Source organism: Mercenaria mercenaria, chromosome 19, assembly GCF_021730395.1.
Source record: "Mercenaria mercenaria strain notata chromosome 19, MADL_Memer_1, whole genome shotgun sequence".
Classification (NCBI taxonomy): Eukaryota; Metazoa; Mollusca; class Bivalvia; order Venerida; family Veneridae; genus Mercenaria; species Mercenaria mercenaria.
In genome coordinates, this window is record NC_069379.1 from 20,817,480 (window position 1) to 20,833,117 (window position 15,638).

Genomic DNA, 15,638 nt, shown 5'->3' on the forward strand with positions numbered 1-15,638 from the left:
ATGGGATGTAAGTACGTATGAGTGATTAACTTGTTCAGATTTTCCACATAATTCGTTCCCGATATCATGCACAAACCAGTCTTCCGTCTCTAGGACGATTTGATCTAAAATTCTTTTGAAGTTCATTTGTTCGCTTCATTTGTCTTTCTAAGGATAGTAATCAGTAAATGAACAGAAACTGTAGGGAGTCAGTGGCGTAGTGGTTAGCAGGTTGGACTACAACACCAGCGGTCCGGGTTCGATTCCCGGTCGTGGCTGATATCCCGACTAGTGTTCAGTGCTGGGTGATATGCTTAAATTGGTACTGTTTCCAGCAGTATCTGCTTAGACTGGATGCTGGGCTCGGATGGAAATACGTTGTTCCATCCATTCTAGGTGGTGACTTTTGTCGACTACCCACGTTAATTTAGGTCATATGACGATTTTCCAACTTTGATGGTGAAGGAAGACCCAAGGTGCCCCTTCATGCATCACGAGCGGGTACCTGGGTAAAACCACCGACCTTCCGTAAGCCAGCTGGATGGCATGAAGAACCGTTCGTATTGGTGTCTCAGAAGTTTTGGCGGTTCAGCTTAAGGGTGCTAGCACGCCATGATGATGACTTTGTTAACACAATATTTAATAAACAGTCCAACATTCTTGCATAAAACCGTTGTCTTTGCGGATTCGGGGCATGACCAAAGAGGGAAAAAGGTGTACAAACGACGCCAAAGTCGAAAGATCCGGAACTTAGAAAATCCTTTTATCTGCCTTTTCAAAAGTGACATTTTTTTACTTTAATATCAATAAATGTTCACTCTTTTGATACGCGACTGCATTAATATTCCGTATTATTGTATAATTACGCGTGTTTAAATTATAATAAGTTTATACGTCGCGATTTGATACCTGAAAATGATAGACATACAACATAAGAAACAAATACAATTTCGTTATTGAAATGAATTTGAATCGAGAAAGTTAACATGCTAACTAACACCTTTAAAAATGCTTGTCTGTAATGTCAAACATACACATGACGCAGCTGAAAGGATATAAGCTGTAAAATTTATGGTTGAAAGAATTTTTCCATAGTTATAGAACATTGAACAGACGCTGTCTGTCAAATCAAACTGATCTCTCATCCAGTAAGATATCAATTTTTGACATACGTTTGTACCACTATATCGCTGCCATTTTCCTTCGACAAATAGCAGACAAACAAGCATCTGTCTCCATCTAGTTAAAACTTTGTACTTACTTTATTGTTAAACTGTTGAAGTGAAGTTGGAGCAGTGCAATTTATTTCTTTCCCTCAACGGTAAGAAGTTTCGGGAGAAATGCAGTCTTTTGTTTTTTTTTTACATTAATTAGAACTTATGTCGTCCGAAGTTGATAAACTCGAGACATTAAAACTTTCATCAAACTAAAAAGAAATGACACCATATTCAATATATTTATGCCATTTAATTAAAGTCAACTTTGTTCTCTAAGTAACCGCTATTTGGTGAAGGCAAAAATAAATTAGTGCGGGTAGTTACAAAATATATGTAATACGTAAACATTGTTGAAACATACAATCACTGAATTTCAAATAAACTAAGGTATACATAAACTGATTTTGTGAATGAACAAGTTCCGTTCAATAAGCCTAAGCGTTGTGTAGCCGAATGAAAAGAACGCAAATGACCGACAATGTTTTTTCTTCAGAATTTTTTTTCTTTTCTTTTTTGTTCCCGAAGAATGTTTGAAATTAAGGTCAAAGATCATGCACGTTATCTATTCACGTTGAGACAATGTCACTCAATAGATATTATTGATACGTAACCTTAAAGTTATGAATGGAATTTATTCAAACTTCATACACAGATTGAGGACATTAAGTAAAATTGCTTTGTACAAGGACAATAAATCTATTCAGCCTTCTTTCTTTAAATTATCTTCCTTTATGAAATCAATCAATTTTGTAGAAATTTTACACAATGATAAAGGCCATTAAAAGGAACTGCAGCACATAAATGTTTCACGCGTCTATCGTGCTCGTTTTTCAAATTATCTCCCTTTATAGAATTTAGTTGTCTGAGTCATAACGTTAAACACTAAATGTTGCTAATGGGAAACAGATGGTTGTTAAATTGTTTACACGTTTAATATTTATTCCATTTAGATAAAGGTAGAGAGAGACTATCATGGAAACTGACATACTACTTAAAGCATTTGATTGTGGCATTACAGTACTTCCTATTTAGTCGTCTAAATAGTACTTACGTAACTTGCATCAAATGATAAAACCTTTGTCAAAAGGTCTCTGTAACCTTCTTGATAAAGGGATTGTTCCGTTATATAGAGAACATCTTAGCAGGTCACATTCAATAAAAAACAAAGATTAATGATTACTGTATCATATACATATTTAAGCACACATCAAATATTCTACCTCAGCTCCTTGACAATTAAGTTACTATCAGTTTATATGTAGATCTAATGTACAATACTACAAATGAACTTTTACAATTGTATATTCTCTTTATCGGCATATTTCGTAAATACATAAAACAAAGATGTCTTAAGCATTGTTATGGAAATGGGATGCCTTTTTTATTTCAGCATGCTTCCACGGTTACGTATGTACCGATACTTACGTTTTTGGGCTTTATAATTGCAAAATGATGCACTACGCAAGACAGGTGTAATTCCTAATTTCTTTTTATATTATCCAGTTCTTATTACAAGGCACTTTCACCTTACATAATTTTGATAAACAAAATGCCCCCTCCCACAATTTACCAAACGTTAATTGCATAATTAAGTAGTTCGAAATTTAAATGAAAACGGTGGAAAAGAAAGCAATTACATTTTAGCTCTTAGAAAAACATTTTATTGCAAATTTTATGTAACCACTGTAATCATATAACTTTAAAGCAACCCATGGAAAATAGGATTAAACATTGAACAGGTTTAGTTACGAACTATATTGCTGTAACCTACGTAACCACTGTAACCAGGTTTCGCTGACTGTTCAGTTTTCGTGCGTGTCCGATTTTCGTGATCGTTTTTTATTTCTCCCCCTGCGTGAGACCGCAAGTTTGTATGACCTCATCGTTTCGAGTGAATATACGCACAGAAATTCTGGCATCTGTCAAACTGCTTTAGTTGGTGAAAATGCGCCCAAAAGGGGAAAATGTTTGTTCTTTCATGTGCATAATGGTGTAAGCTATACATTCCTTAAGTTCCTTTTCAATTCCATCTTAAATTGTGTCTTTTTTCTGCTTAAAATACTTCAAAAGTTGTAGACCGTAGAATGCTACCCTATATATATATATATATATATATATATATATATATATACAGGCCATTTCAAAACCCTACAGCCATTAATAAATTATTGGTATCTTGGTTCACTTTTCATTTTACTGGAACCTCGGGTAAAATTTTCTTTTTGATTTACTGCAGTAAACGTTAAGGAAAAATATTCACTCTAATATTTGTAAAGTGGGCAAAATGTAACTTTAATTCATGTGACCATTTGGTATACTGTTGTAGGGTCTGAGTGTCCTTTCTGGATTTAAAGCAACACATGGAAAATAGGATTTAAAATTCAGTTTGATTATGATCTACATTACTGTAACCTATGTAACCGTTGTCACTGGGTAAGTTTAAAGCAACAAATGGAAAATAGAATCGAAGCAAGGAATACCTGACAATAAGATTATTTTATATGAATTAATTATTTTCAAAATTGGACTATTATTGAAAAAAAAATATGGCAGTTTGAAATTGGCTGATCATGGAGGCAGTCATTTTAGTGTATTTATGACGCCATTTACACACTGCTGAGTTCTTGAGCAAATAACATTTTAAATAGATTGATTTCATAGGTTTCCTGAGTGCATGATGAAAAACATGGTAATTTCTTTCATTGTAGCCGGAAAAAAATAGGTAAAAAATAATGATGTGCAGAAATAAGTAAATACAGTCCAAGTATGTATTAAGAGCCATTTTTTTGTCATAGAAACAAAATGGCCAGCATTTGCTTTTACCTTTCTCATTCTTATACCTTTTTGAAAATTCCTTTACTTCTTTCAATTATTTAAGAAATCCTAGCCGACGGATCTAACATGAGAATACGAGCGTAACATTCCTTCCCTTTAAACATTCACTTTGATTATGATCTCTATTGTTGTAACCTATGCATTCCCTGGAATGGCATTAATGTAGAATTGTGGTACTACAAAATTACATTTTGTAGTTAATGCATACAAATAGCAAAGAAAGAAAAATGTACAGTCAAAGGCGTAGAAAAATGTCCTAAAAATTCAAGACACATCAAAAAGACTGCCATTAAGTGACCCAAAATATACCATATTGATTGACTTAATTGATTGACCGAGTCTCCAATTTTCACTGTTTGCTTTGTTCTCGGTGCTTCCAAAGGATCTACTTCTCCGATTTTATTTACATCACAACAGCGGGTGTTAAGTGCTGTGTGGCGGCCGTACAAAGTCGCCCCGACTTCATCTCAGTGTTGTTATATTTTCTGGTCCTTCGGGATCATTGATTTCAACACATATCGATTTGAAGATTGAATAATGCTTAAGCCGGTTCTAGGGGGCGTGGGCAGTGTTGCATTTTCCATTACTGCTCATGAACAGATTCAATCAAACCGAGTCTGCAATTTTCACTGTTTGCTTTGTTCTCGGTGCTTCCGAGGGGTCTATTTCTCAGATTTTATTAATTTGGTATTAATACCAGCTGAGCAGTATCAGCCTAGTTTGGAGACATAAATATGACATCTGCCGTTGCTTCGGTTGGAAAAAAGATGTTCCATCCATTCCAGGCGGGGACTTTTGGTAACAAGAAACATTACCTTAATAATTGTTGCAAATTATGGAATATAAGGAATACATTTATATGTCCCAGCATTGAAATACATAGAAAAAACATATGTTATACACTGTAGGGAAACGGACATCGGATATAGCTCAGGAAGTGATAAGTAAACAAACAAATGTGCAGTTGTTTTTCTTTACCAGAGGTAAGATCTTGCTGTATTAACGCTTATCTACCGTATCCACAAATGCAACCAGTGTTTGAACTAATAGCTGACTTTGGTCTATGGTGTATTGTGTAATGCTTACGATTAAGCAGAGCTTGGATATAGTTACTTTAGATCTGAGATGATCACCTCGAAATGCACAGAATTTCGACAAATACTGTTATTTTTAAGAAATATGTCGAATAAATGTAAATTCTGAACCGTTCAATTTTACGAGCATAAGCTAAACTATTTTTATTGTAAGGACTGGCAATGTAACTTTTTAACTGTTAAAGATATGTCATTAGAAATTTTTACAATTCTTATCTGTGATAGCCATTGATAAATGTGTACTGAGGATAGCATGTAAAATAGGACAAAACCCCTGTACTCTAATTGATAGAAACGCTGTTAATGTACAATATATGTTTAATTCTAACTTTTACGTTTACTCCAGTCTTTAGAAATATTTACCATATGTACGTCTAATACTAGTATTCAAATGGTGTGCAAGTTGTAGCAAGACAATTAACATTTTATCAAAGGCGGATAGGGCCAGGGCAACAACCTTTAATGTCATATTCGTTACGTCTTACCACAATGAAATGACAAATAAAACATAAATCTATAAAACGATCCAGGATATTGCCGAGTTCTGTAACAAAAGTTTGATATATGTTATCCGATCTAAACTTGATACCATATTTCAAATATTCAAATATTTGCGACTCGGACACTGATGCTTGTGAAAACACAAAAATGGTTAACTAATCTATACGAATATTGTTTACCCATACTTAACTGATTTGAAGAAAAATACCAATTTTTGTGGACAAAATTTAATTAGATTGAATTGGATATTGCATATTAAAAACTAGGGGAAGTAACGCAGACTTTAAGAACCCCATCTGTGAATGCAATATCAACTCAGTTTGACTAATTGCAAGTATTGCTCTGGAAGGCTTAGGCCGAACAGACAGACAAGTGGACAAAAAAAAGACAGACGAGCATACCGAGAGGTCAGAGTGAAACTGTTTTAAGTACATACAGATAAAAAAACACATTTGCTCTCATCCCTCGGTATGGACAACATAAAAATGAAACCATATCTCCACGACTTTGCGTAGAGGTTAAAGCCATAATCATTATTACTGTCTCATAATTCAAAATACTATCCTCAGTCCACTTCATAGTTATCTCCTGTGCAGTTACTAATTTGCTTCGTCTATTTCCATTACACATTCAGGTGATTAAACAGTATGAATATCACCGTAACAACAAAACATATCGTACTAAGGTCTTAAGTTACATAATGCTGGACGATGTCATTATAATAAAATCGCTCGATTCAGTTTTTATTCCTATTTTCTATTTGTTGTTTTATGTTTGAAATCCTACCACATGACTGGACATTTATTAGCGATCAGGCAACTTTCAGCATGCCATTATACAAGAGAGGAGACAGATTTCCATTAAAGTTGTATACTGCATATGATCAAGCTACTGGAAACGGTTCAATTTTGATAAATATATCACCATAAAATACAAATATTGGTAAAAAACTTAACCGTGTGTCAAAAACCAAACGTTTGTTGATTTATCACTTTCTGAGCTATATCTTGCGTCCGCTATATCCGGTGTCCGTTCCCAACTTTTATGCAAGTAATTTACACGAGTATTGGTAGGTATTGCACTAACAATTTTAAATATGAAAATTATGAAAATTTCAGCGCGATTCTCGATATACCTGAATGACATTTAAAACGAAATATAACACTAAAATTTTTATTTGATAATTACGATTTTCTAAAATATAATTCAAGTAAAAAGGATTCTATATAGTTCTCCTTACAAATAATTCTAGCTATTAGCTCTTTAAAATACATAATCAACAATAAATACCCGCCAGTTTCTTTTTGCCGCGCCGGTATTTGGCAAATTCAGCCAATATTTATACACGCTTAACAAAAAAAATAAAAACTGATTTAAATTGTTGTATTTACTAGTCTGCTTAAAAGTGTTTTTTTTTTTCATTTCAGCACTCTTGTTTTGTTAATCTGTATGGAAAGATTATATCATCTTTTTAAATTTTGCCATGTTAAAGATCTGCCATGGCAAGTCCATGGCAAACATCTGTAATGACAAATCCATGGCAAAAATCTGCCATGGCAAGTCCAATGCAAAGTATTGCCATGATAAATATTCTTAAAATCCATGACAAAGTGCAACTTGACAAACACAAAATCAGTCGTGTTGTAGCAAGAGCGGGAGGGTGAACAAGACAAAATGACAGCTCAACAGAAAAAAATAATATATAAATGTATGAAACAGCAACAATTAAAGGTAGCGATGCAAGATCGAAATACCTTTCACCGAGTGATTACTGAATGCTATGTATTTACGAGTTGCGTAAGTCGTGTGTGAAAGTGCAAAGTGTAGTTCCGTGTGAAATAAAGTTGTTTTTTTTTCTGTCAGCGGTCACCGTGGCCCAGTGGTTAAGGCGTCCATCTCGGGATCGGGAGGTCGACGGTTTGAGCCCCATGGGGAGCGTTCGTCCGGGGGATGTTTATCATGGGACTCGTTTCGAAAAGGCCGGTTCGTGAGCCGCGAGCTAGTTAAATGAATAGTTGCCGACTTCTATCCGCCTGGCGGCTGACATAGTGGTAGGAGTTGGGAGGTAATTGGTACGCACAATAAAGGTGTCTCATAAGCCAAACTGGCTGGGCCTTTGGGTGACACTATAATAAACAAGACCTTTACTTTTTATATTTCACTCAAATATTTCAATACTTCACTTAAGTTGGTTTAAATATCAAAGAAGCAATGTCGTATAGAGTATGCCTTTGATCACCATGACTATTTTTTTCTTTATTATAAGCCAAAAAGCGATGTGCACGTTATTTCAAGAAATAGTAATTTTAAATGCTTTCGATATAGACTCAGGAAAGGCCGCAAATTTTTAAATATCACATCAGATAATTTCGTATGTGACCAGGGACCTGGGTACGTTTAAGTAGGTAAATATATTTGAGAGGCGGTTACTTACTATGTTTATAGAACCAAGGATAAATGATGAATGTTTGAAGTGATTTTTCTGGCACCTTGAAGACGGTCGGGTCAAAAATCTTACCTAAGGTTACGTAAGTCGGAGGAAACGGAAACTGTCATCCATCCATCTAGATTTAGATCAAATTTGCGGAAAACGTAAACGGTTATGAGACACTTTTCTTACCACCATCTGTTCACATGCTTTAAAAATATACAAATGTTTTAGGCCTGTCATTTGTAGGTAATACGGGACATGTCGCGCAATGTTTGCAATTTGGGCTATTTTGCCAAAAAATTTAGTGTCCTGAAACTGGAGTTATACTCGTGTTTTTCCCCTCTGAAGAAATTCTGTTATAGGGAAAATTTCTCATATATAGAGACTCTAGCGTTCGCCTTTATACCCCAGTCACACATACGGCGCGGAAAACTACGTCTAGCCACGGATAAAAACGTAGTAATCCGTATCTATTTGTATTGATACGTACCTTAGACGTACCTAAAAGTAGTAATCCGTATCAATTCGTACCAATCCTTACGGCTCAGGTACGGATCGATACGGGTAACTACGTTTCTATCCGTAGCTAGACGTAGCTATTTGCGCCGTATATGTGACGGTGGTATTAAAGAAAATATCTAATAATAAAATAAAGTGAAAGATGCTCTTGGGGCATCTTTAATTTTGGTACATTAACATTCTATCCAGGTCAGTAAATACTATGCAGACCTATTCCGAGTGTTGTAACTTTTACCTATATTTTTTTCTCTCTCTCAAGAAATAATCTGTTTAACATAGAAAAAAAACTGAATCGCATAAAAAGTGTCTAATGTATCTGTTTTATTCGACAAATAAATTCTCCTTATAAAGATACAACCCACGAAGGCCTTGATTTACAAGACCACTATTAAAATGTAAGTGTTTGTACAGTGTTTGGGTAAGTAGTTATAGATGTATCCTGACATAATCAATATCTTTTTATTCCTTGTCAAACTTGCTCATTGATATAATACGTAGAAAAGGAAATTCCCAAATAGGCCCGTATTGCTCGTAATAACTATTCATGGTTTGGACTACTATCAGGTATGTACTGCATTTTTAATCTATATTACAGTATTGCATTGAGCAGTTTCAAAATAAATAAAAAAAATGAAAATAATATATTCATTTCTTCAGCATCTTTGTGTTACAAAATAAGCGAGGGTACATCATTTACTTCTTATAACAGCGGATCATTAGTTTCAGGTGCGTGTTATTTATTAACCCCAGATTTGATTTTGACTTTCGTAATTCAAAATTTTGACTAACGTAAGCCGACTATTATATCGAAATTTAGACTTACTTGAATTATTTTACTTATTTAACTCGAACTCGAACTGTAAACTTACTAACTCAAATTGGTCAAGATCAGGTATCTTGGGTAGACCTTGGTTAGCTTTAAATGCTCATAGAAGATAGGCTGGTATTGTTCGTGCTTAAAACTATATTTTAACCAGGTTGTCTGCCCGGAACGTGATCCGTGTAGCATGCAGGAATGACAAAATTATTTATAAACCTTTTTGTCATATAACAGCCGGTACTGAGACATGACATTTTTTGCGGATAAGGGAGCAATACATCAAGTCGACATTTAGAGTCTTTGGGTTGATATTTTGAAAACTTCGTTTTCTCCGTATGTCATTTATGCTTTCTTTGGGTTTTACGGAAAGCAACGCGCATTGACGATTATGCTAGATAGCATAAACGAAAGTTTGTAATCACATGGAAATTGTGGAGTGTCATAAATGGTCTACAATCTCGATAAATAACATGCTCTTTCATATATTTTCTGAAAACGGGAAACAAAATAAAAAAGTACAATTCGTTTACTAGGTCATGCGTATTTACACTTTTTCAAACTAAACTTTCTCTACTTACAAAATGATCTCTCTACTTTCTGATTATGTTTTGTTTTAGCTTGAGCTCACGTTTTTCTTATACTAGAAACTTTAAATTATGGAAGCCGGAGTTAAGGTTACAAAACGTAATCTTTAATGTTGTTTACAAACAAGATGTTTACAAAAACGAACTGTAATAATTTAATCGTGACTTTATTGTTATCAGTAAGCTTGTATTTATAGATACCTGCGTTGTTACAAGTTGATATTTTACGTTCTAGCATCCATAAATAACTCTTTATAAGAGTTAATGACAGATTTATTTCTCATAAAATACATTTGTTTCCACTCCACACGTCACTTAACATTTCTCATTCCCCTTTTTTGTTATCTCTGCCAAATATTTACCAACTTTAAGGATTATTGGCCGTGATGTTCAACAAAAACCTAAAATACATTGATAAAAATTCGATGTAAATTTATTTGTAAATCTCTAAATTATAGATAAAACTAACAGACTTAGAACGTGAATTGCTTATTCCATACTCACGTTTTAACTCCAATAAAGTTGCAGTTGAAAATCACGCACTAATTTTCATATTCTGATATGTAAATTTGAGGCTTCACTATTATTATAATAACACCACATTATTGAATGTCGTAGCGTTAAAAGTACACTAAAGTCGTTTCTCAGTATAACGAACTAAATGTGTATTCTTAATATGTTAAACAGGAATACAGCAGAAAGATTATTAGCTTTGAATGTGATATATACACTCGTTCTTCCAATGATTAATATTTAACTCAAAAGGCAAACAATATCTTCCATGTGTAACGGATGCAGATAGAATGATATGAACCTACTAATGCGCTTGCAGATTAGCATTCCATGTCTGTATAAGGGTGTGTTGTAGCTCTGGACAAGTGTAAAGCTGATCGCAAAGTTGTTTGATTATGCCAATGGCATTACTTTCCACATATCAGGTACCAACAACTTTCAATAATTTTATCTTAGGTTTACCTTATTGTTAGTGGAATTTACGTCTTTACTTTTTCTCATGAAACTGGGATTTAATTGTCAATTAAATGTCAATAATTTGCAGTAGTAGGAACGATCAAAGTAAGCTATTAGATATGGTATTTTTGTATATGGTTATAAGTCATGGTATCGTAGACTGAGATGTTGTGTCGGGTTATACTTCAGAATCGACCATGATGCATTTGAATACGTGTTTATGTACAGTATATATGTACATGTATTGTTTAATCTATTTGTGTACCCGATCCCATAAGGTTTTGTTTGTATTTATTGTATTTTTACATATCATTGACGTATACGCACTCAACTTTAACTATAAATATATTTCAAGTTCATATATAATTACAGTTGTGTTATCCCGTCATTGAGCCAGCTAGGAACCCAAACCACCAGGAGGCAGTTTAATTAGCAGCTTCAGCAATAATACCAAACTAAAAATACAATACACGAAAGACACATCTGTAACACACGATCAACGTATGGTAAGTCAATGGGAATTGTTGTTCCCATTAACTTTTAAAGATATGTAGATGAGAAGGTAAGCTTCTCGTTCGGAAAATCAAAATATGTTACTAAAGATAGGAACTTCCTTAAGACCGCCATATAGTTTTGTTACATATAAAAACTTCCGGAGCATAAATAATTGTTTATTTGATCTTGGTTTAACGCCATTTTCTACTATATTTCAGTTTTGTAACAGCGGGCCTAGCCAGTGTTTCTTGATTCTGTACACGTATAAACCTGTTCTACGCAAGTAACTTCCAACTTCTCAAATTGAATCAGAGTGATACAAATGATATCAGACACCATGCATTTTACCAAATCGTAACAGAAAACAAACGCCTCGCCAGAGGATCAAACTCCCGGCGACCCCACGATTCGTAGATCTGCGCTCTCACTATTAACCTGAGCGGCCGAGCAGAATATTATAAAAAAATGCACCATTTTAAATTGTTCATTGAAATTTCTGTTGTTCAAAATGTTTTTATTTGTTTAAATCAGTCTTTGCATTACACAGGGTAAGTTTCTGACTTAGTAACCTTATTTCCCAATCGATAGACTAATTATTTATAAAGAATGCTAAATATTGTACAGCACTTGCGCTGTTTAGATAACACGTACAGTTTTCAAAGAATTTTGTACATCAGCATAAACGTTGAGAACTCCTTTCCGTAATAAAAACACTCATTATTCTCAACTGCAAAACCCCCTAAGATATTGTTTCAGATTGTTAAAAACCTAAACAACCATTTATGGCAGTATATATTGTAAAATTATACATACCAAAGCAAATCACTCCTGCAAACTTTTTCTAAAAGCAAAATACAGTATTTTTCCATATTGTTAATATACGCATACACTACCGTATACCTCAGTATGTATTGTCTGATTATGCAAGTACGGTTCTCAAGAGATCACTTCTATTAAAAGGCATCTGACATTATTTAAGACTACCTTGAATAATTCAAGGGTCATAATCCAAGAATGCTATGGGCAATTTGGCTGGTTATCGAACTTGGCCGAGACATTATGCCCATAAACATAATATAATTATCAGAAAGTTTGGTGAAGACCGGATGAAAACTGTTCGACTTAGACAGCAGACAGGGCTAAATTAGCAAATTTTGAGTAATTCAATGGCCATAATCAATAAGTGCGTGGGAAGATTTGGCTGGTTATCGCACTTGGCCGAGCTATTAGGCCCAATAACATTGTAAGCAAATTTGTGAAGATCGGATGAAAACTGTTTCACTTAGAAAGCAGACATGCTTTTGGACGCCACCCGCTCGCCAATCCGCCACGGCTGTTCACATAATTCGACCCGCTATTTCAAAGATGAGCGTGTAAATATGGTACTATAAAGTTGTGCATTGTGCTCACTGATACAAGTAGACATCGTCGTTTACATGACTGAAATGGTGTTGAAAAAGACGTTAAATCGAAAAAATACATATTCAATTTTCTAATGAAGATTTGCAATACTATTATTAAAGGGCTATAACTGGGAGAAAAATCATCCGACCGGAACAGTAATAAAATATGCACATATTCTCTTTACAGTAAAGTTTCTTTTGAAGTATTGAAATATGGCTAAAATCAAACCAGTGTTTGCTGAGAAATGCTCCCGACAAGAATTGTACAAAAGCATATAACAGTTGAATAAACAAAGGGCAATAACTCTGTGAAAAATTATCCTACTGGAACACGAAGAAATATCCTTTTGATAAATGAAGCGTCATATAACTTTCGCTAAAGTCCAACCAAAGGTTGCTGAGAAATAGGCCGGACAAGAAATGCGGGACGGACAAAGCGGGACTATGATTCCACTTCGGGGAGCATAATGACATATGTGTTGTGCTCTCATTGATTATCTATAAAAGGATATTAACGTTATAAAAACACGCACGTCAACTGTTTGTGTGAGGGACAGTTTTAAAAGATATATCTGTGTCAATACAGTTTTATTTTGCACAATAAAACATTATATACACTTCAAAAGAACTCAAACCATGTCTTGTTTGCACTGCACTCAAATACGGAATATAAATCTTTGAACGTAACACTCATCATTTCGCCAATATCTTAAACGTTACTTGAAAAACATTTCTGAATACATGACCTCACAGGACAGGATAACAATGGAAAAGGATGATATTAATAACTTGAATAAATAAATTACGATTTAAAATAGATGTGTTCATACAATCATTATATCAAGCTTCATTCAATTATCCAGCATTAAAAGAATTGATTGTATTTCTATATTTCTTGCAATGACTTTTATAAAATTCTATTCAGTAGGTACCATATTTCCAAAATGTGAAATTAAGTATATCTTGTTGTCTGTCTATAAGACACTGGCTCCCCCACTTCTTGTCATGTGATGTACATGGTTTCATGACTCTATCATAGGCGTTATAGCTTTTTGTGGGCATATTCTCCTACTTCATTCTTCACTGTAATATTCCACCAGATGTTTCGGGTTAGGGGCATAAAGTTGTCGCCGGCCGTCTCTCTGTTCATCCGCTATGAAAATTCTTTCTAATACAGTTTTCAAGGGATTTGACCGAAACAGAAATGTATCATTATAAAGTGAACTTGCGCGTATTTTCATGACAAGAATGTATTTTGTCCCATTTAGGAATTATGACCCTTTGACATTTAACAGTATGCGATATATTGTGTAGTACTGGTGAAACATTCTCCGGATTACTCTTAAAGTTATCAAAGAATGTACACCAGCATAAATGTGTCATAATAATTCGTTGTTGCTTGTGTAGCAAAATGGCGTTAAACAATTAGTTGTAATTTTACACTGTATGTTAGCTTAAAGTGGCAGGGTCCAGTTTCGCATTTGGCCCGGGTACGTTTTTTAAATAAAATAGACAGATGCACTTTAAAGGCATTTATATTCAACTGGTTATTTATGATATTTGCAGAACTAAGGATTCCTGCGTACGAGTAGTTATTTTGTAAAGCAAATATGTACTTGAATCGATTTTCCTAGCTCCGTGTAAACGGCTGGGTCTAAAGTCTTACCTGAGGTAACGGAATTCAGATGAAATGGAAACGGTCATTCATCCATCCAGATTCAGCTCAAAATAGTGGAAAAGTAATCGGTTATGAGATACTATTCTTCCCACCATTATTTTCGTCTGGCCACATGCTTTAAAAATATGCATGCGTTTTAGGTCAGTCATTTGCAGATAATACGGTACAGGTCGCGCAAAAAGGTGTGCAATTTGGGCCATTTTTTCCTCAAAATTTAGTGTCCTGAAACCTGCGTTTTACTCGTTTTTATCACAGAAGCAACAGAATCGACAGGCTGAAAATGTCACACAATGAAGTGCTAAGTCTATGCAATACATTCGCTTAAAACTTGCCTTGAATTTATCAAAATTGGATTTTTCATGATTTTTTTTTCACTGGTATCTGCGCAGATTTGTAAAATTTTCAAATTAACTGTCCCTTGCACCCTAAACAGCAGCTGAAAACAAGTTCATCTATAGGCTATCTTGTATACGGATTATTAAACCTCGCTGATAAAATAATCACTCCAGTATAGAGAGAGAGAGTGGGCCGAATAATAGCATGAAATATTACACAATTTCATGAGAGTTTATCTGTAGCGAGAGAAAGACTCATGCTATACATGTAGTATTTTTGACGTGTTAAGAGTCAATTAGTGGCTCATTTTCCTAGGAAATACTTGTTTCTTGATTTATTTGTTGGAGATTGGTAGCGTACATTTTATTGTACATAATTATTGTTGATTTGCTTGGCGAATATTTTGGTTGTTTGGTTGTTTAATTGTGGTTTTGTTTGAAGCTGGTACTTTGATTGTTGGTTAGATTGTTGGTTGTTTTGCGAATTTAAAGTTTATAATTTGGTTGGTTGTTTGAATTTGCTTTTTGATGGGTTGTTTGGAGTTTTAGAGGTGTATAAATAGATTTTCTGAAGTTTGGTTGTGTATTGTTTCGAATATATATTTTGCTCTGAGTTTTGCAGATTAATTGTTTGGTTTGAATGTTTCTTGGTTAAAGCTTGTGCTGGTCGAGCATACGTATTGAAATTCTTGCGATATTCTGTTCAAGATATAAAACTACGTATATATATGATAAGGCTTGACGAAAAGCGGTGCAAATTTAGTTATGTTTGTGGACA

General features: G+C 34.4%; 1 protein-coding gene across 1 annotated transcript in view; it reads left to right on the forward strand.

The window, feature by feature from the left end:
• Positions 1-15,638, forward strand: part of LOC123542693 (glucose transporter type 1-like) — a 57,797-nt gene continuing 42,159 nt past the window's right edge. The window contains exons 1-2 of the mRNA XM_053531217.1: positions 1-7; positions 4,940-5,014. Of these exons, the coding sequence (XP_053387192.1) occupies positions 1-7; positions 4,940-5,014 (82 nt within the window). The remainder of the gene's footprint in view (positions 8-4,939; positions 5,015-15,638) is intronic.